General features: G+C 36.0%; 3 protein-coding genes and 1 long non-coding RNA gene across 6 annotated transcripts in view; 3 read left to right on the top strand and 1 right to left on the bottom strand.

Moving 5' to 3' along the window:
- Window positions 1-688: 688 nt before the first annotated feature.
- On the bottom strand, window positions 689-2703 carry LOC127503451 (uncharacterized). The gene is made up of 4 exons (XR_007927093.1): window positions 2553-2703; window positions 1892-2116; window positions 1425-1486; window positions 689-1347 (listed from the first exon to the last, which is right to left on the bottom strand). It is a non-coding gene; the product is annotated as an uncharacterized LOC127503451 (long non-coding RNA).
- Window positions 2704-4218: 1515 nt separating this feature from the next.
- The window catches only part of LOC127503439 (gastrula zinc finger protein XlCGF7.1-like), a 31763-nt gene continuing 13696 nt past the window's right edge, over window positions 4219-22285 (top strand). The window contains exons 1-3 of one of the 2 annotated variants that reach the window (XM_051877245.1): window positions 4219-4290; window positions 4658-4777; window positions 5960-9209. In XM_051877245.1, coding sequence (XP_051733205.1) covers window positions 4720-4777; window positions 5960-6939 — 1038 coding nt within the window. In that variant the 5' untranslated portion in view covers window positions 4219-4290; window positions 4658-4719 and the 3' untranslated portion in view covers window positions 6940-9209. Of the gene's footprint in view, window positions 4291-4336; window positions 4778-5959; window positions 9210-22285 lie in introns of those variants that run through there. The other variant, XM_051877250.1, reaches the window with a different exon arrangement.
- On the top strand, window positions 9452-13309 carry LOC127503443 (gastrula zinc finger protein XlCGF7.1-like). Its single transcript, XM_051877272.1, has 3 exons — window positions 9452-9998; window positions 12040-12150; window positions 12315-13309. The coding sequence occupies exons 2-3, from the start codon at window positions 12093-12095 to the stop codon at window positions 13193-13195; spliced, it is 939 nt and encodes a 312-aa protein (XP_051733232.1). The 5' UTR covers window positions 9452-9998; window positions 12040-12092; the 3' UTR covers window positions 13196-13309.
- LOC127503441 (gastrula zinc finger protein XlCGF7.1-like) overlaps window positions 16937-22285 on the top strand; it is a 5845-nt gene continuing 496 nt past the window's right edge. The window contains exons 1-2 of one of the 2 annotated variants that reach the window (XM_051877270.1): window positions 16937-17372; window positions 18598-22285. The exon at window positions 18598-22285 is cut by the window's right edge and continues 496 nt beyond it. In XM_051877270.1, coding sequence (XP_051733230.1) covers window positions 18600-19511 — 912 coding nt within the window. In that variant the 5' untranslated portion in view covers window positions 16937-17372; window positions 18598-18599 and the 3' untranslated portion in view covers window positions 19512-22285. Of the gene's footprint in view, window positions 17792-18597 lie in introns of both variants that reach the window. The other variant, XM_051877269.1, reaches the window with a different exon arrangement.

The following is a 22285-nucleotide window of genomic DNA, read 5'->3' as shown; positions in this document are numbered from 1 at the left end:
AATATAAGTATCCAGAAACTTTAGATATTGTTTTTACTGGATTGTGGCTGTTAAAATTCAGATTTTCAGATTTTAAAGGGTTCTCTCAACTATTGTCTTAAGTAAGAGTACTTTACTGCCTCTTTCCGCCAGTAAATTACAGATTTCTTAGCATATTTGCAATTAGTAACACAATAAATTGGCCTATCATATTGGAACCATATTAAGATGTTTAGAATCAAAGCAAAATTTTTAACTTATTTTTGTTTCACCACATCAATGATAAAAGAGGCCGTGTAAATTAGGACAGGACTAAAACCAATTTAGCAACTATTAAGCACTAGATGTCAACCGTAATACAGGCATTTTACATATTTTATTTGTCATTTCTCTACTGCGTAGAATAAATTATTAGTACACCAGTTTCCAGGAGCTGCAGTGCAAAAAGAGTTCCTCATCTCGAGTGAATTTTAAGATCTGAATTCAATGAACACATTTGAATTGGATGTGTGAAGTTTAAAACTGCATATTTAATTTCAAATATTCATATTCTAATTCAAGTTAAATATCATTCCATACTAAAGGCCTGTGAGTGTGCGCTGAAAAGAGTCATCTAGTGGTTAAAGATGGTAACAGTTTGATGTACTAATTTACTTATTTCATTACAGTAACACTAGTATATTGTGAATTAGTTTGACAACTCACCACGTCTCTGCTAAATTAAATATTTATTGAGCATTGCAAAAAACATGGGCATTTAGACATTTAAGAATAAATTTGGGACTGAGAACACTTTCAGGTATAAACACGCAATATAATGTAGTAAATACATTTTGACACTTACATGACCTACACAAAGTGTTCAACACAATCCAAATAATACAGACATTTAACCCCTGCTGATCATGTGCTCCGTGCAACTTAAAAATAGAGATCATTGTGCACTTGAACGAGACACTTGACACCAGTTGAGAGGTTCTTTACATAAAAATACCTTCTAAAAGGAAGCAAAGAAATGACACGTTTAAAGAAAAATTATTTGCATGTCAGAATAAAGTGCCTGAAGTCACAGAACTTGTAAAACTTGTGCAGCTGCTACCATGAACTAGTTCAAATAGGAGGAAAATCCTCAAATAGGAGGATCTCATTGTTTCATATTTAACATTGTCTGCCTGTGTACACAGTATTAAATCAAAAATCAGTTTAAATATGTACACAGTACAGTTACAGTTATAGTCATGAACACTTAAAAACGGAGCATTTTCAGTGGAAAATATTAGTGTTTTATATTCCAGTCTAATTCTGAATCATCGACTGAAAGTGATGTGAAGAACATTCTGCCGGTTAGATGAGAAAAACTGCAGCTTTCTGAAGAGAAAAACACAATATTAGAAATCAAAACACGTGCAGATTTATTTTATGATTATAAGCTGCGAATCTCTGACCTCATCTCTGATTTTTTCTTCACCAGAGCGACGCTCTGCAGGTCCGTCTGGATCAAGAGAGACTGAAATCAAACAAACAGACATTCAAGCTATGATTCGAGTGAGTCACATGATCATATTCCAAACATGAACGTCACAATTCAAGAACTTCTTAAAATTACATTTCTTCTGTGTTGCTCTTTAGAATCGCAGTCTAAAGCAATGTAGAATTTGGTGAAAACCTATTGAAAAGTAACTATTTGACTTAATATTTGATATAATATTCTGATTTATTATTGCAGGATTTCAGTTTTATTCAATTCCATGCATTTATTTTGACTAAAAAACCAAGTTAAGACTCAACAGTCAACAAACATTTATTTTTATCTGCATGTCCAAATCTTATTACGTTAAATGCATATCATATATAGGTGTTATATGTATAGATGTTAGTGTTCAAATCTATAATTCCTCCCAAACTTTCTTACACTTTGGTCGATATTTTTCCATACTGTTTTTCTGCTCCAGATTTAGATGTTTTCTGAATCCACAGGCATTTTCTTTTCCTCTTTTAATTGTTGATGAAGCCAAACCCTGTTCAGGTTTGGCTTCATCTGTCTTTTCTTTTTCTTCAGCTATGTTTTGTTCTCTCGCCGACATCTCTTTTAGTTTTCTTGTCATATTACTGGCATGAAGTCTTGTTCTTGTTACACCTGCAGAACACACAAACATATATAACCGTATCACTTCAATCATGTAGTTCTGTCTGGACAAATTTTAAAGAGTAATCAGGTATATAAAGAAATACAGCGCAGGTTTTAGACCACATTGAAAGTATGGAAAATATGGATTTTGAAAAACAAAGAAATACTTCACTATTTATAGGTCAGATATAATTAATCAAATGTTCACAAATGAGTGATTATTGATTATGCAAACTCCTAAAAAAGGTTGGATGATCTTTGAAACATTTTCAAATCAAAGCAAAGGAGCGACTCATTACAGACATTCTCTAGTGAATAAATATATTTCTACTTCAACTCAAATTCTGCAATATAGTTTGCGATTTAAATCAGAGCTATGCATAATCGTAATCTGAAATTGCGATCTAGAAATGCAAAGCAATCAGTGTTTGACCATGACACTCACCTAGATCCAGATCTGGAAATATTTATTCCTATTTTAATTCCTACTTCAGATATTTTTTATTTCATTTAATTCCTCAGAGAAGACGGCTACTAAAACGTCAGACTTTATAATCACAGCGGAGAACAGTAGAATGGACCAGGAAATAACTGAGTAAATATATCAAACAGATTCTGTGACGCATGAAGAAGTGGAGAAAGTGCCTGAACTGGTTTAGGCTCTTTTAAATCGATCTTGTGTTTGTTAATGCTTTACAACAGCAGTCGATTTCAATACAGGGTTTGGCTACAGCAAGAATAAAGACATTTAATACTACATAACATTGTCCAATGTGTCCACTGATGACGACACTCGTTTTGATCAGCAAATAAAAAACTGTTTTCAAAGTATTTGCATTGCATCACAGGAACATTTATTTTCCTCCTGCATGTGTACTGATTAATAGTAAATGAATTAGTGTTTGAAAAGATCAAGTACATTTTTTCTCATATTGCTTAACTCTAGGCATTATGGCAAGCCATTTTGACTTTTATTCATTCTCAGGATATGAATTCTTGATATCAGGAATTGCATTTCCACTAGTAACAATCGCAAGTTTTGATATCAGGAATTACATTTCCACTAGTAAAAACTTGAATTCTTGATATCTGTAATTGTACTTTCACTAGTGAAATGTCACCATAGGCTGCCATACAAATTCAATTATCAAGAATTGATTTCTTACTAGTTGCAATTCCAATTTCACATATCAGAAATACAATTCTTACTAGTAAAAATCATCATTTTTGATATCAATAATTACATTGTTACTAGTAAAAATGTTAATTTTTGATATCAAGAATTTGGCACTAGTTGAAGCGTCACTTCTTGATGTCAACAATTGAATTGCTACTAGTAAAAATGCTCATTTTTGATATCTGAAAATGTACTTCTGATATCAATATAATTTCAGATATCTAAAATGGCTTTCTTACTAGTAACAATTACATTCATGTTATCAGAAACTAACAGTGTCACTAGTGACAATCAAATTATTGATGTAAAAAAATAATATTCAATTGTTGATATCAAGAATAGATATTTGCACTAATGTAAAAATTATGATTTTTACTAGTAAAATTTTTATTTCTGATATGTGAAATTGGAATTTCAAATAGTAAGAAATCAATTCTTGATATCAACAATTGAATTTGAATGGCAGCCTATGGTGACATTTCACTAGCCCAGTGAAAATACAATTACAGATATCAAGAATAGGAATTGTTGATATCAAGAATTAACATTGTTACTAGTGGAAATGTAATTCCTGATATCAAGAATTCATATCTTGAGAATGAATAAAGGTCAAAACGGATTGCCATATAGGCAGATCAATAATAGGGAAGCAGCTAAATTTCAGCTGGCTCAGGTCAGTTTGGTTCAACAGCCCTATAAGCTTGTTTTCAAATCCAAAAATCACTTCTAAAATTTCTAAAATAATGTTTTAATTATTACATATATTATCCCAAATCAAACACATTTTGCGAGATAAATCGTGTTTGTATAATATCAGCCAAGACAATGGCTAACATTTAATCTATGAACGTTAGCTATAGGATTAGTTTCCGCCAGTAGAGGGCGCTCGTGCAACATAAGAAATGACACACATCCGAGTCTAGGAGAAGAAGAGAAGTGAGCGAGGGAAGGGAACATAAACATGAGAGTTAGAACGCAGCCCTAAATCTACGGTGTTTTTCGGACTGTGAGTAGGCTACATTCATTTTATTGTTTATTTGGAGAAATCAGTCGGAAATTAGTCGAAATTAACCGGCTGATACGCTAGTGAAACGTAAACTCGTTACTGACTGGGTTTTCTTCTGTGAAGATTATGAGTTGTGTTTTCATGAGCTAGCAGTAAAAGTTAGTAAAAACTCAAATCATGAAATTGTTTCTAAACTACTGTATGAAGCAAAATATTTGCACCTGAATAATCCAGAGTGATTATAAGTGTGATGATCATCTGCTAGATGATCAACAGTGACCACAATTCACACCTTCAGTCAGTGAAGCCGCTCCCACAGCCGTTCATGAGAGTTTAGATGTTGGGGAATATTCCCATCTTCCCACAGGAGAAGAAGAAGCAAGCAGGAGGAATTACTCCAGGAGAAACTACTGACATACTATTGTAAAGATGGAGTTTAAAGAAGAACCCTGCAGAATAAAAGATGAAGATACAGAGGAACAAATAGGTTGGTGTTTTCTAGGGGTGTAACGATTCACATTATATAATATGGCTTGTTGAAAATAATGCGTAAAAGGCCTCCCAATACATTACAACAGCAAAGATAAAATGGACAAAACAGTTACTCTTTGTAAACTTTATTCTATGCTCTAATATTACCAGTCACCCGGGTGTTGATAACACTCGAGCGCAGGTGAGACCTGAACAGCACATGTTTCTATCTGTGTTTCAACTAAACTCATTTTAAGCCTTGCCGCTTTAAACATTCAAGCACAAAGACGTGAATGAGAACTCGCGCACTGTGAAAAGATTTTGGCGCAAACTAATCCGAAGCGCGCACACGGAAAGCTGCATCTCAGACAGTTCTCTTAAAAGTCTTGTGCTTGAATGGACAAATTTGGACTGAATGTAATGATTGGAGGGACATTTTATGGTCCTACATCTTTTACAGATATACATTTAGACCACTTAACTTAGTGATTGCTATCAGGACGTGAAAAGACTTTAAACTAGCATTGCAAAAAATGTTTCTGGACCAAATTACCTACCCTGCCTTCAAGTGAGCGTAAACAGTCGAGAAAGACAACGCGTGTGCAGTATCAGTGTATTGGATCAGTGCATTATGTCTTAAAGTGACAGCAGCCTAATGCTGTCCGTGTTTTTAAAGTTAATCAAACAACAAACGACAAGGAAATCACTCACTGCTCTTGATTTAATAGCTTTTGTAACTTTAAAAGGGATTTATCATTACTTAATTCATACAGTGAAGATAATATGCAGTTTTATTTTACATTTGATGACTTTATTTAATTTCTGTACCTGAAAACTACTGTTAGATACCTAAATAACCCAAAAAGCACAGTTTATATTATTTGTATCTTTGCTCTATTATATTATGTTTGTGCTGTTGCTTGTAGTTTGATTATTTATTCTTATTTTTATTTATTTTTATTTGGCAGTAGTCCTTTAACATACCGAACCGTACCGACACCGTGATACAAACCAAACTGTGAGTAATTTGAAGCGTTACACCCCTAGTATTTTCCTTCATTCTCTTTTAATGACTACTAAGATAAAAACTGATACTAGATACAAGTATTAAACTAGATTTCTGCTAAATTGTGATTTCTTTTTGTTTATCATTTGTCCTCCTTTATTGAATTATGGGAATTTAATATGTTGATTCTAGACCTGATGGAAGTGAATGAAGACAAACAGCAAAAACCTCATCATTTCAAAAATGAAGATGAAAGTGAAGTCACTTCTCAGACTGAAAAGATTTTCACACACAAACGAGCTGGAAAAACTGGATCTTTCACCTGCTCTGAGTGTGGTATGAGTTTAACACATAAAACAAACCTTAAGAGACACATGAGAATTCACACTGGAGAAAAACTGTTCACATGCCCTCAGTGTGGGAAGAGTTTCATTCAGAAAGGAAGCTTAAATGATCACATGAGATCTCACACTGGAGAAAAACCGTTCACGTGCACTCAGTGTGGAAAGAGTTTCACTCAGAAAGGAAGCTTAAATGTGCACATGAGAATTCACACTGGAGAAAAACCGTTCACATGCACTCAGTGTGGAAAGAGTTTCAAATGCAACAGTCTTCTCAAAGATCATCTGCTCTTTCACTCTGGAGTGAGATTATTCAGCTGTGATCAGTGTGATAAAACATTTGTTGCACAATCATACTTGAGAAAACACCTTATAGTTCATACTGATGCGAAGCCTCACTTTTGTTCTTTTTGTGGAAAAAGCTTTTCACTACTGAGGTATTTAAAAGATCATGAAAGTATTCACACTGGTGTGAGACCTTATGTGTGCTCTGACTGTGGGAAGAGCTATTTTTCATCCAGCCACTTACAAACACACCAGAGAATTCATACCGGAGAGAAACCTTACAAGTGCTTACACTGTGGAAAGAGTTTTGCTCGGCCAGGACACCTGAAAGATCATAAGAGAGTTCATACTGGAGAGAAACCGTACAAGTGCTCACACTGTGGAAAGGGTTTTGCTCGGTCAGGACACCTGAAAGATCATGAGAGAGTTCATACTGGAGAGAAGCCGCACCAGTGCTCTTCATGTGGGAAGAGTTACACCCAATCATCTAGTCTACAGTCTCATAAGAAAAAGCATTGCCTGCAGTTGCCTGAAGGGCACGCGTGATGTAAACGGAAGTACCGACTAAGTGTAAGACTAACGTACTGTCTGAATAGGTGCTACATTTGAATTTGAACTTACTTTTTTAATGGTCGTTAAGTATGTACTATATAGTATGAATGGGGGTAGTATGAATGCAATCCGGACATACTACATCCGCCATGTTATCATTATCACGTGACCTACCGGCGTCAGTTACGTTGCTTCACCTCCATTCATAAATCCTCTCTTGTGGCCTCATGGGATAGTAAAGTGTCAATTGAATGTGCACTTCAGAATCTTGCCAGAAGTAGTAGGACATCCGGGGACTTTTCACCGACTATTTTTTGAATTCTATGAATTCGGACGTACTATGTTGTCGTTCTGTTTTTCGCATACTATATAGTAGTGAAGTGTTCGATTTTGGACGCAGGGTAAGTCAAACGCCCTTTAAAAAAGAAGGTAAAACAACAATGTCGAACGATTTTGAAGGAGAAAATTATATATATATATATATACAGTGCACAGCATAAATGAGTACACCCCCTCTGAAACTTCTGAAAGTCAGCAATTACTCAATTACTTAGAAGACGGTTCTTTAGAGATATAATGTTCCAGCAAGTCTGCTTAATCAATTACCAAAGAAGCATGTCAAAATTATTCAGGAAAATAAGATTTTCTTATCAAGGTGATAACATGTTGTGTAGCAAAAATGAGTACACCCTCCTAAAAGTTACTAAATAAAACGAAATAAAAATTTTCTGGTGTAAGTTTAAGGCAATGTTTGTTCAACAGGTAAGTATGTTGAACCAAAACAGTTAAAGAGAAGTAATTTCTTGACAATTAAAAGTGTTATATAGCCCACTGAATCATTCTCAGACAACCGTGAACCACTTGGGAGAGAACTGTCAGGAGACTTATTTCTTCACACAAAAGAGGACAGTTGTACAAGAGGATTACCAAAAGTGTGAAAATATAGCAAAAGTAATACAGAAATTCAAAAACAATGGACTTGTGACAAAGCCCCTGAAATAATCAGGCCTTCATTTTAAGCTTTCATTTAGTGATGAGGGATTTTTTTTGCTAGACAAAGAGCAGGAGAAATACCAAGCGAGTGTCTCAGAGCCAGCAAAAGCTATGAAAAGAGTGACTGTTTATCTCACAGAGTAAGATGCAGCCTGCAGAAATGACATGAATGGTTGTTGTTCTCACTGGAACTACCTACTGTAGCCAAAGAACAATAAAGTCAGTCATTTCCAAAGCCCATATTTACAAAATATAGATTCTGGGAATCAATACTCTAGTCTCATGAGACCAAATCAATCATTTTGGATCTAACAGCATCCAAATTGTTATGGTGTTGCTAGAGGAGGAGTACAGTGAGAAGTGCCTGGTTCCCACAGTAAAGTTCAGTGGTAGTAAAGCTCTTATATAGGGGTGTATGAGTGCTGAAGGTGTGAGGGAGTTGTGCTTTATCAATGCTGTCATGAATTCCCACACCATTGTGTAATTTAATACACAAACTTGAAACAGAAGATGTTACCCTTTCCTCATTCCCTGCATTGTTGGGCATTTTTTCAACATGACAATAAGGATATGCATTCTCCCAAGGTGAAAAACCTTCTGTGGACATGTATTGCACTCAATCATAACACTCTTGAACACCTGTGGGGGATTCTGTAGAGACGAGTTGAGCAACACTCCCCATTAAAGATCACGGCATTTAAGGAGCTCATCATCCAGGAGTTAAACAGGACAGATGTGACAATTTGTCATGAACTTGTACACTCCGTGCCAAGAAGGGTCAGAGCAGTATATTCAAAATTATGGAGGGCATACTAAGTGCTAGAATATTATACATTTGTTGAATTAAATCTAGGGTGTACTCATTTCTGCAATCCTTAATTTAAACAAAATTGGCTAATTTACTTATTTTATGGCTATTAATGACATATATTTCTCAGTTTTTATGTACAGTATATGTTTAATACATTTTAGTTTTGCCATCTTTCCATGAATTGTATTACTGATCATAAAGAAAATACATCTTTTGTACTTCTTCAGAGGGGGTGTACTCATTTATGCTGTGCACTGTATATATATATATATATATATATATATGAATGTATGGGATGGCGTGAGTAGTAGTAAACAATGAGAGAATTTTCATTTTTGGGTGGAGTTAACCTTTAAAGATCAAGATGTGATGCAGAAATATATTCCTGACAGAATACGACAGCTGTATTGTTGTGTGCTGAGTTAATGATGAGTGACAGAAATAAAACATGCAAAACTGACTTTTGAAGGCACTTTTTGTTTTTCTATTCACCACCCTTGTCTGCAACAATAACTAATCTTTGTTTATTTGGGGCTTTTTAGGTGTTTCAGCAAATATTGGTATGTAATTAATTATGATTAATTGCATTAATTAATGAGCAAATCATGTGATTATTTAGATTAAAAAATAATTCATTGACAGCCCTAATTGTTACTCATTATATAATACCATTTATCCAACATCACTAAACAATTATTTACAGTTAAATTACACAATGTTCATTTAAAAACCTTTTGAGTTTAATCAAATCAAAGCAATCATGGCCACCAAATATGAATTGTATTTAAATTCTCATCACTGATTTTATTTTCACTCAGTCTTGTGCATTCAGCCAATATAATATATAACCAGCTAACAACTATATAAAATCAGATAAAAATATGTAATAAAAAAAAACTGGCTTCAAAAAGAAGGCAGAAATCTACCATGTTATAACTGAAGCTGAAACGTCTTGTTCTCACACATTAGAGCTTCTGTTTAACTAATTAATGTTCATAAGATGGAAGAAAACAAAATGCAAAATGTAATGAATATTTTTCAAGTTGTAATAAAATTGTAGGGAGTAAAAAGTATCGTTTTTTCTTTAGAAATGTAATCAAGTAAAATTACACAAGTATTTTACACCCCTGCCGTAGAGCTCTGATGGTGTGGGAGGAACCATGCGGATGTTTAAGAGAGAGATGCACGGAAAATTTAAGTGACGCACCAAACACAAATACGGTGAAAATGCCGCGCTGATAAGGATAGGGTGAGTAATATGGTAGTGTCGGGGGTTATGTGTGACAAAGGCAATATTGTGCTGGTGTTTTTAAGTATGTGTACTTGTAGATTGCGAATGCTCACGAGTCCAGTGCTCGTTTTCTGATTAACAATGTTTCTGTCTTACTGATCATAGTTTCATACTGTTGATTTGAAAATTATTTGAAATTAATTTGACTGATAAAAATATTGCTCGTATGGAAGAATGAATGAATGCGCGGTACGTGCCTTATATAAATTTAAAGATGTTAAATATTGAATTAATCTTAAAAAGTAATGCACACAGCGTAGAAGAGAATGACAGTCAACCACTTTGAATATTAATTAAGAATTTTGGGCATAAACATGTAAAATGACTGACTGTGAAAAATGACAAAGCAGTGATTAAAATAATTAATACAAATAAATAAAGGTTCATATTCATCAAGTCACTGTTACTAGTTTAGACGAGCACTGACATCCATCCTGTGGTGAAATAATCGCGAACGTTTAACAGCCGCTTCTTTCTCAGATCGGCTGGTTTCAGAATTAGGCGTGGCAAAATGGCTCCATAGCGCCACCTACAAAATTTCAATGAAGTGCCCCTCGCGCTACGTTTCACGTACAGCTATGAAATTCGGTAGACACGTGTAACAGCCCAATACCTACAAAAAATTCTCCTCGTACAAAATCTGAAAAGCAACAGGAAGTGAGATAATTTGAATTTTCTTTGCCAAATTTGTGCAGTTTTTGCCATTTCCTGACGTTGTACTTTAACGAATTTCTCCTAGAGCTTTAATCATCAACATTTAGGCCTTTGTGACGTTAAGTTGATCTTGAGTTTTCGCTGAAGGGCGTGTCCGTGGCGGCCTGACAAAGTTCAATGTTTTGCCATAAAGTTGTCAATTTAGTCATAGCGCCACCTGCGGGCAACAGGAAATGCCATGTTTTACACTGTGATTAACTCCTCACTGAGATTTAACCAGAACATCATCATATTTGGTCTGTCTAATCACGCCTTTGTGATGTTAAATTGTGAAGATCTTGAGTTTTCGTTGAACGGCGTGTCCGTGGCGGCCTGACAAAATTTGGTGTTTTGCCATGAAACTCAGGCATACAGTGTCCGACATGCCACAGACTTCACATGTTTGATAAGAGTCCTGACCTGAAGACATCTATATGCTAATATTCAGTTAGTCATAGCGCCACCTGCTGGCTACAGGAAATGGCATGCTTTACACTGTAATTCACTCTCAGAAACACATTTAAATATGCCATGAAATACCAAACATGTTAGAAACACGTTAAATCATGCAACACCTGGCTACGTGCTAAAGTATGCGATTAACGCCATGAAACAGGAAGTTGTTGTAACTCAGGCATACAGTGTCCAAACTTTACATGTTTGATAATATGCCCAGCCTGAAGACATCTACATGGCAATATTCAGTTTTAGTCAAAGCGCCACCTGCTGGTAGCAGGAAGTGTGGCCATCAAAATGACTTTGCCATATTTCTCTTATATTTACCCGCTTAAATGCATGTCGCCCACTGTCCACTGTTTTCCTAAGGCCTCCAGGTGGTGGTGGCCCCGGGTGCGAGGGTCCTTTCAACACTGCTTGAAGCTTTAATGTTGGATTAAAACTTCATGTTCCATTGAATTTAGAAAATTCATTACACCGTAATCTTCAGAATGTCTCTTGAATGTGTCAGAATGTTCTCCTGTCTCTGAAAATGTACAGGTTTTTAAATCTTGCGGACGATCATTTTAGGAGGCATTTAGTCAACTAGGTGACAAAATATACATAACCGAAAAAACGCTGAATTTATTTAGAATTATATCAGAAAAAGCAATTTATAAATTCTGTAAAATTTTATCTAGGGTGGCTTCTTATATCTAAATATTTTATAATTTAAAAGTAAATTCACATTGTTCTTAAGGGGGCATCTTCCCCCATTGTACCCTAATATAAGAGTAAAACATTTGCATCTGAATAATATTATATTAATAATAATATAATAATAATAAAATATATTCCTATCTTCCCACAGGTGAAGCAGCAAGCAGGAGGAATTACTCCAGAAGAAACTACTGACATGTAAAGATGGAGTTTAAGGAAGAACCCTGCAGAATAAAAGATGAAGATACAGAGAAACAAATAGGTTGGTGTTTTCCTTCATTCTCTTTTTTATTATTTGAAGACTACATGCTAATGTTTTAATGTATTTCATTTACTGGTATTGGTACCGCCTACTAAAATTGTATCATATTTAATTTTGTTTCTAATATGTCCTCCTTTAATTGAATTATGGGAATTTAATTTTAGATCCTATGGATGTGAAAGTTTTGAAGCATGAGTTTCAAAGACCTCATTTCACAAATGAAGATGGAAACATTTCACAGACTGAAAAGAATTTTACACAGAAAAGTGCTGGGAAAACTGGAGTCAAAGGATCTTTCACCTGCTCTGAGTGTGGAAGGAGTTTCACAGATAAATCAAAACTCAACAAACACATGAGAATTCACACTGGAGAAAAACCGTTCACCTGCACTCAGTGTGGAAAGAGTTTCGCTCACAAAAGCTCTCTCAAAGATCATCTGCGCACTCACGCTGGAGTGAGATCATTCAGCTGTGATCAGTGTGATAAAACATTTGTTTTTTCATCAAACTTAAGAGTACACCTTAAAGTTCATACTGGTGTGAAGCCTCACTTTTGTACTTTCTGTGGAAAGAGTTTTTCGCTGCTGAAGTATTTAAAAGATCATGAGAATATTCATACTGGTGTGAGACTTTATGTGTGCTCTGACTGTGGGAAGAGCTTTGCTACATCCAGTGCCTTAAAAACACACCAGAGAGTTCATACTGGAGAGAAACCGTACAAGTGCTCACACTGTGAAAAGAGTTTTGCTCGATCAGATTCCTTGAAAGATCATGAGAGAATTCATACTGGAGAGAGACCGTACAAGTGCACACACTGTGGAAAAGGTTTTGCTCGGTTAGATTCCTTAAAAGATCATGAGAGAGTTCATACTGGAGAGAAACCGTACAAGTGCTCACACTGTGAAAAGAGTTTTGCTCGGTCAGATTACTTGAAAGGTCATGAGAGAATTCATACTGGAGAGAAGCCGCACCAGTGCTCTTCATGTGGGAAGAGATTCATCCAATCATCTAGTCTACATTATCATAAGAAAAAGCATTGCCCGTAGTTTCCTAAATAAGGAAAAGTTTATGTTCAGATCCATCACTTTGGCTGTTAAGAGGTGATGCACTATTACTAATGCCATTCATTTGTTAAAAGAATAAAAGAAACAAAACTTGTACTTTTTGAGTTGCTTAAGTCATGAGCAAATTTAACATAAAAAAAGTTTTTAACAGTAAGCAATATCAACAAGTATCACACAAGTGCTGTTTTGTCCTGAATAGCACAAGTGCAAATGTGATATTGAATTTATACACCAGTTCAATAAATAAGAAGTAGGGGTGCATGTTACGATGCAATATATCACAATACTGAACTCATGATACGATATTATTGCGAAACTCCAAGACATATGGTAAAAGGTTAACAAAAAATGGACTGTTGATTCAAATACTAAATTTGGTATTACAATGGGGGTAGAAATATATAGGCTTGGACTTGATGCTGGTAACCCAGGACAGTGGTGACAGCAAAATAAAAAATATTCATGATTCTGAAGCTGAAAATGCAGAATTATTTTAGACGAATATGCTTGCACTGTCACTGACTAGATATATTTAAAATAATGTAGGCCACTTTTTTCTGGTAACAGATATTTGGCATCATCAGGACCCACAAATATTACCCTATTGCATTATTATACATTATATTCAACATTATATATAGTAGTTTAATGTAGTAATGTTACTAAAACTCTGTAAACTTTTATTTTTTTTCATCAGACAGTAATTTTCATTTTGGGTGAACTATACACAATACATATTTGTCACTATCCACGATATATATTGCATTTTTGTATCGTGGTATACTGTTACATTCCTAATAAGAAGTTAATATTGTATTATATTTTAGACAGTATTGTCTGTCTTTGCTATATTTAGCCAATGATAATATTACCTATAAAGCCACAGCAGAACTGTGCTTGTTCGAATTCATGCAGTGCTGCGCAGACTGATTGGTGGCTGACTTAAAGCAGTGCATGCCAGGTAGAAATTAGGCTTGTTCGAGATGCATTGGCACTGCGCAGACCGATCAGCGTACGACATCAAAGTACCGCGAGAGCGATTGGAGAGCAGACGACTCCTTGCGTCCCCCAGACGACTGCGTCCCCCAAATGACACAATATACACTTTGCACTTATACACTATATACTTATGCACTATGTACTCATCCATGTAGTGTATGAATTTTATAAGGTTATTTTGTCATTAAACATAAGCGTCTGATCCCCCTCCACAACGTAATTAAAGCTGCGACAGTTGAGTGCATGAAGTGTCCAACATTCCATACTTCCTTTTTTCCGATAATTTAGTGCATCATCCTGGTATTTAAAGTGCACTTTTTCTTTTTGGAATTTTCTGTGAATGCATTACTTGCACTATTTATACTTAAAAACGTCATAGAATAGTGCATAAGTACTTGAATTGGGACTCGCCTCTTATGTTTTTGAATCGCTCTCGTGGTACTTTGATGTCATCAGTCTACGCATCGCCGATGCATCTCGAACAAGGATATTTTGTCCGACTTGAGACAACACTGACACCATGTGACTGTGACATATGGCTTCAAAGAACCATGAGAGCGATTCGAGAGCAGTCGGCTGAATCAGCCAGTGCAGCTTCTCAAGAACGGCTGCACAAGCTCTGATGACGACACAGCTGTGTCACGATTGGCCGGATTCACCGCATGACAAGGATCACGTGTTTCTTGTTTTTTCTAATGCTGCGTTCACACCGAACGCGTCTGGGGCGTCTGATTTACATGTTAAGTCAATGTAAACGTATGTCTAGACGTGCTGCGGCGCGAATCAAGCGTCTAGTGCGGCGCGAATCGGCCGTTGACGCACGAATGGTGCGGCGCGAATTGCGCGTTCAGGCGTCTGATGGTGCGTTCACACCAGACGCGAATGAAGCGTTAAGTGCGAGTGATTTACATGTTAAGTCAATGCAAAGACGTGAATAGACATCCTGCGGCGCGATTCGCGCGAATGAGGGGGCACGAATGATGTGGCGCGAATAGAGCGTTTTGGGCGTTTGTCTGAACTTTGGCGAAAATTTGCGCCGTGTTAACCAATCAGGAGCTTGCTCTAGTAGTGACGTGATTACGATGTAGCGAGAGGAGGCAGAAATCCGAAACAACAATGGAGGACAAAATCATCGTCGCTGTATGATACATCTTCATACTTCTATAGAAACAGGAATAAAAAGGATCTTGCTTGGAAGAAAGTGAGTGAGGAGGTCGGACAATCTGGTAAGTTGTAAAAAACGCTCTTTACTCAATTTGAGCTATATATATGTATATACATATTGAGACTACAAGCTAGCTAAAGTCGGCAAATTGAGCTTATTCGCCGTATTTTACAACTACTTTCCCGCTGACGAGAGGAAGTGTGCAGAAGCGACGCTGGAGCCGCCTGGCAGAAGCTCCTCTCATGACGCGAATTCGCGTCTGTTGTGAAGTGAATTTCACGCACGAATGAAGCGAGTAAACTCAAAATGTTCAAGCGTCCAACTACGCATGAATAGCGCGATTTGTTCGCGCAAGTCGCGTCTGGTGTGAACGCCTCATGATGCGCGAATCGAGCGTCTGACGCCCTAGACGCCCGAGTTGAAAAATCTGAACTTTGGCGAATATTCGCGGCGCGTTAACCAATCAGGGACTCTGCTTTAGTAGTCGCGTGTTTATGACGTGATCAGCGGTGGAGACCAGAACAAAGATGGAGAACAAATTAATGGTCGCTGTGTGTGGCCACCCTGAGCTCTATGATGTGTCATCATATTTTTATCGAGACAGGAATAAAAAGGACCTTGTCTGGAAGAGGATAAGCGAGGAAATAGGACAATCTGGTAAGTTGTAAAACGCTTTGCATGATTTTAGCCGTTGATACTAGCCCGCCTGCTAGCTAGCAAAAGCCGGCTGGCATAACCGAGCTAAATTGTCGCTACTAGTTTCCAACTGACGAGATGATGTGTTTATTCAGAGGATCTGTGCAGAAAGCCCCTCCCATGACGCAAATTCGCGTCTGAACACACTTTGTTTAGACGCGCGAATGGAGCGAATTTGACGCGCGTCTGAAGCGTCTGACTTCAAAATGTTCAAGCGTCCAACTAGACGCGTCTGACGCGAATTTGACGCGCGATTCGCGTTCGGTGTGAACGCAGCATACACCTTCAGTTCCGCTAATGGTCACAAATCTGTTTTCATTACAGTAAAGCTGTTTTCATGTTATACTGTGTCATATTTATCAAAATAACTGATAAATCGTAGACCCACTTTATTGGTATTTAAATAGCTGAACTTTTGAACTTTATTCTTGTACAGATGATGGCGCTGTATTAAGCAGTACGTAAAAAGTGTTTCAAGAAAACATCTGAAACATCTGTATTTGCCAAATATTGCGTCTCATCCACTTCATCTGTGATAAAGTAGCCTACGCAAACGCAAGTCTTCGATCCGACTTGACGGTTCCATTTTCAAATGATTCCATTAAAAAAAATAATCATATTTTCGTAATAAAAACTCATTAAAAGGAAAGTTCACCCAAAAATGAAAATTCTGTCATCATTTACTCTCTCGTGTCGTTTCAAGCTTGTGACTTGCTATCTTTTTCAGAATATAAACAATATTTTGAAGAATGTTGATAGACAACGCATTTGGTTACCGTTGACTTCCATTGTATGAACAAACAAAATACTGAATTAATGAAATCTGATAAACAATATGAACTACTGAAGAATAGTATCAGGCATACAGTATCTTTATTTTATCCTCATGTGCACATTATTCCTTTATGAAACTACACGTTTTTTGCATGTTTTTTCTTTTTTTTTAGTCTGTGAAATTCCATCTTTATTTGCGAAATGATGAAGTTTTTGAAACGGATGCTGTTTGTCTTCTTTCACTTCGATTGGGTCTTAAATAATTAAATAATTCAATTAAAGAAGGGCAAATTAAAAACAAAATGAAAGTGCCAACTTTTAGCTACTTCTTTATGGTATTTTAGTCATGATCTTCTCAAAAGATCACTCTCTGGAGTTCCGCCAGTAGAGGGCGCTCGTGCAACCGAAGCAATGACACACATCCGAGTCTAGGAGAAGAAGAGAAGTGAGCGAGGGAAGGGAACATAAACATGAGAAGTGGAACACAGCCGTTCATTCTGCGCTAAAACTGTTCTTTTTCAGACTGTGAGTAACGTTACATTCATTTTATCATTTATTAGGAGAAATCTAAATCCAAACGAATAAACGAGTCAGTTCATTTACATTTACATTACGCTCGTGAAACGTAAACACGTTACTGACTGTTTTTTCACATTACAATTTGTGAAGATTATGATTTTTGTTTTCATTTTATGTAATGAAACCCGGTAAACAGTTTTTATATCTAAAGTAACACCATCAACATAAAAATCAGCTAGAGGAGTTAAATTATTTCTAAACAGTTGTTTGATCAAAACATTTGCACCTGGAAAATTGAGAGTGATTGTAAGTGCAAGCAAGCAGGAGGAATTACTGCAGGAGAAACTACTGACATACTATTGTAAAGATGGAGTTTGAGGAAGAACCCTGCAGAATAAAAGATGAAGATACAGAGGAACAAATAGGTTGGTGTTTTCCTTCATTCTCTTTAAAGACTGATGAGGAACATTAGGATGAAAAATGAGATATTCTAATGAAGATGTTGCCATGTTATTAATCCCATTATTACACTAATCTTTTACATTACATGTTGCCATAAGAACACATTAATATGCAAATAATTGCATTGTATAGAATGCTATAGAAGCTTATTTTAATCAGTTATCAAGCTTGAAACAGTGGTCACAGACATGAAGATACCTTTAATTTCCCCAAGCTGGTTGCTCACTAAAACCCCCGCAGTCATCAAGCCATTTCAGGTTTGGTTTTAGTCTTCCCATTCATGCTGATTCGAGAATGCGTGCAAAAATAAGGAGCAGGATTTATCGTACAAACCAATCATAACCGATCACATCAAATAATAGCGCGATGATACATTACCTCCTTTCACGTGACTTTCCCCCAATTCATTTTCAATTACACCACTGAGCTATTTATTAGTTAAGACGACAACATCACATTGTACAACATGTACAATTTGTCAGAACCAGAAAGTAAATTACATATTATTTTGTTTAGTTGTCTGTTCAGAACATTCTTAATTTATCCAGAATCCTGCAGCTCTAGTTTCATATGCTCCAAACAGTTTAATGACATAAACTAAATTCACACAAAAAACTCTTATATTTCTAGTTCTCAGGAGGATATAACAATACATCTAAGCTAGATACTAGTAGCCTCTGTAGTAAACTAGATTTATGCTCAAGTAAGAATGAACTTTGTTTCATCATTTGCCTTTAATTGAATTTGCTAAATTTAATGCTGATTTTAGACATGATGGAAGTGAATGAAGACAAACGGCAGACAAATGAAGATGGAAATGCAGTCGATTCAAATACTGAAGAGAATTTCACACAAAAACAAGCTGGAAAATCTGGAGTCGAAGGATTTTTCACCTGCTCTGAGTGTGGAAAGGGTTTCATTCAGAAGGGAAACCTTAACAGACACGTGAAAATTCACACTGGAGAAAAACCATTCACATGCACTCAGTGTGGAAAGGGTTTCAGACATAAAGGACACCTAAATGACCACATGAGAATTCACTCTGGAGAAAAACCGTTCACCTGCTCTGAGTGTGGAAAGAGTTTCTGTCGCAAAGAGGATGTAAATGTGCACATGAGAATTCACACTGGACAAAATCTGTTCACATGCACTCAGTGTGGAAAGAGTTTCATTCAGAAAGGAGGCCTAAATGTGCACATGAGATCTCACACTGGAGAGAAGAATTATACATGCACTCAGTGTGGAAAGAGTTTCGGTTACAAAAGCGTTCTCAACACTCATCTGCTCTCTCACACTGGAGTGAAGTCGTTCAGCTGTGATCAGTGTGATAAAACATTTGTTTTGGCATCAGGCTTAAAAACACACCTAAAAGTTCACACTGCTGTGAAGCCTCACGTTTGTTCTTTTTGTGGAAAGTGTTTTACACGAGTGCAGTATTTAAAAGAGCATGAGAGTATTCATACTGGTGTGAGACCTCATGTTTGCTCTGACTGTGGGAAGACCTTCATTATATTAGGCAACTTAAAATCACACCAGAGAGTTCATACTGGAGAGAAACCGTACAAGTGCTCACACTGTGGAAAGAGTTTTGCTCGGTCAGATTCCTTGAAAAGGCATGAGAGAATTCATACTGGAGAGAAGTGGGAAGAGTTTCACGCAATTATCTCATCTATAGACTCATAAGAACAAAAAAATGCCCAAAGCTGTCTAATTAGCAAGTGTTCATGTTCAGATACATCACTTACAAGTAGAATTTTTTTCCCCCAAAATCATGCAGCCCTACTTACAAGTAAATGATTTGACATTCATATCATTTTAATATTGATTTAAAGGGGTCCTATTATGCTTTTCCACTGTTTTAACTTAAGTTGGTGCGTTTTTTAAAAGAACCAGAATCGTGCAAGTTTCGGTTCCAAAAACAGTTCTGGTGTTATGGGTGGGCAAAATGTGGGGAGCGTATCCTTTAATAGAGACGTCTCACCTCATGAACATTAAAGGACTGAAAAGCCCTCGCGCTACTCATATATGTCAGATATCGAGAGTGATGCAGAAAGCTGCACAATTGATCTTTAAAAGATTGCGTTCTCGATTTCATCACCCACATGATCTAATTTCTAAATGACAATGATTCGCCTGTATATTAAACCTCTGACAAAAATAAAATCGCGACATTCAAACCTGCGTTCGCGCTTTCACTGATCTAGAGAGCAGTTGTCATGTTTGGATATAAATAGCTTCACAAACAATCTTTTCAAACTTACAGTATCATTATTTCTGTTACAAATGTTCAAATTATCACAGAAGTATAAAAAAAGTTTATTATTCAGATAGAAATGCTGATGTTACTGATCAAAATTGAATAAATCACCTTCTGAAAGTAACTGGACTTCAAATAACGACTGTATTGATTGCATTGTTACGCCACTAGATGGCAACAAATTACTATTAAAAATGTATCTATCACTGAATCATTCTTTCAGAAACAAGTGAAGTCTTTATGAATCCAACTTACAAAAATATTCTGTTTCGCCTGTCTGGATCTTACATGTGTGTTCAAGCATCTTATTTGTGTTTAATTTCTGGTAACACTTTACAATATGGTTCATTTGTTATGAACTAACCATGAGTAATACATTTGTTACTGTATTTGTTAACGTTAGTTAATAAAAATATAGCTGTTCATAGTTTGTTCATGTTACTTCACAGTGCCTTAACTAATGTTAACAAACTCTTGATCAGCATTTTAATAATGTATTAGTAAACTGAAATTAACATTAACAAAGATTAATAAATGCTGTAGAAATGCAGTTCATGTTAATGTAGGCCTAGTTAACTGATGTTAACTAATGAACCTTGTTGTAAAGTGTGTAAAGTGAATTTGTTGAGATCAGCAGTCTGTTAAATTCATTTTAAAAGAATAATAAACACAAAAGGACTGTTTGATTTGAGTGTTTTGCATTTTTTCCCCCTTACTACTATTTTTTTATTGGTTGTTTAATTATTTTAATGGAACCGGAAGTGGAACTGGAATCATTAGGCGGAACCAGAATCGGAACCGGAAAATTTCTTATGATTCCCAACCCCATGTTTGAGCATAAAAAAGATCTGCAAGGTTACAAAGCTCAAAGTCCACTCCAAAGGGTGAAATTTTATTTAACAGAATCCACTTTTCAAGAACTACAACGAACGGTTTGTTTGGACTACAGCGTGATTTTTCTGGGTTTTATAAAGTCATAATAATGTTCCTCGTTTAAATAATCCACACCCACGGAATACGCAAAATAAGGGGACGAGGCCTACCAATCACAACACACTAGGCCAGCTAACCAATCACAGCACATTTCGGAAAAAGGGGCTTCATCGAAATCAGCGTATTCAAGCTAGACTGGAGAGAGAGGTGCTGTAATAATGTAAAATAATGTAAATAATGCGTTTTTTTTTTTTTTTTTTTTTTTTTTGAACAATCAAGCATGAAAACATATTCAAGTACACCCCCAAAACAAAATCAAGACTTTGTAAAAGGGCATAATAGGACCCCTTTAATCTAAGAGGATAATCTGCTAAATCTATTGGTGACAGTTTGGTCAAGCATTGCCAACCATTGTAACATGATTTATAATCACATGATTCAACTTTAATGAACTTCAGACACTTGTTTTGCATTAAAAGATTTCTAAAGTTTTTTCAGGTGAACTGCGGTGTGCCCCGATACGGGTTGTGTTGAGCCATTTGTTAGTCTGGTTGTTTGATGAGCTACTGTCAGCAAAGCTGGGTGTTTGTTGATACAGATTTCATCTCTTATTGCGATTTATTTTGTTGATTAAATTTAAGAATATGATGCAAGTGACAACCGATATGTTTACAGTTTTTCAAAAAACAATTGTTTTTTGCTCACAAAATTTTCTTACAAAAACCTTAATGGGAATCAGGAATCATAATGTCTATTACAGTATACAACATAAATATGGGGTGCCAATAGAGTGACATACAACACGCTTTAAGTTATTTTCATCACACTGTGAAGTGATCTAGAGAAAAGCAAACTGAAAGGTATGAATCTCGTTATGCAACAATACAGCATACTGTCAATTTCGGGTCACCCTCACTCAGCACTTTTTTTTTTTTTTCAGAAATCATTAGATTAATTTTGATTATTCTATGGTTAAACCATGGTTACTTGTAGTAAAACCATGGTTATTTTTAGTTAATTTGGTTTTACGACAAAACCATAGTTAAACCATTGTTAATTTTCATACGTGTTGAACAAAAAGTCAAAGTATCACCAAGTTATGTTTACCACAGGCTTTATTTTACTCCTGAATTGAAAAACCCCATAAGAAAATCTCAAGGGAACAAGGAGGTGGGGCTTTGTCATCATACTTGCACCACTATTTTGATTTCAGACATAACATTAAAGAAAAAAAGTTCTACAAGTTTTGTTCTAACATTCTGTTTAC

Source organism: Ctenopharyngodon idella, chromosome 21 (assembly GCF_019924925.1).
Source record: "Ctenopharyngodon idella isolate HZGC_01 chromosome 21, HZGC01, whole genome shotgun sequence".
Classification (NCBI taxonomy): domain Eukaryota; kingdom Metazoa; phylum Chordata; class Actinopteri; order Cypriniformes; family Xenocyprididae; genus Ctenopharyngodon; species Ctenopharyngodon idella.
The sequence above is the reverse complement of the archived record's forward strand: the minus strand, read 5'-3'. Positions and strand labels throughout refer to the sequence as shown.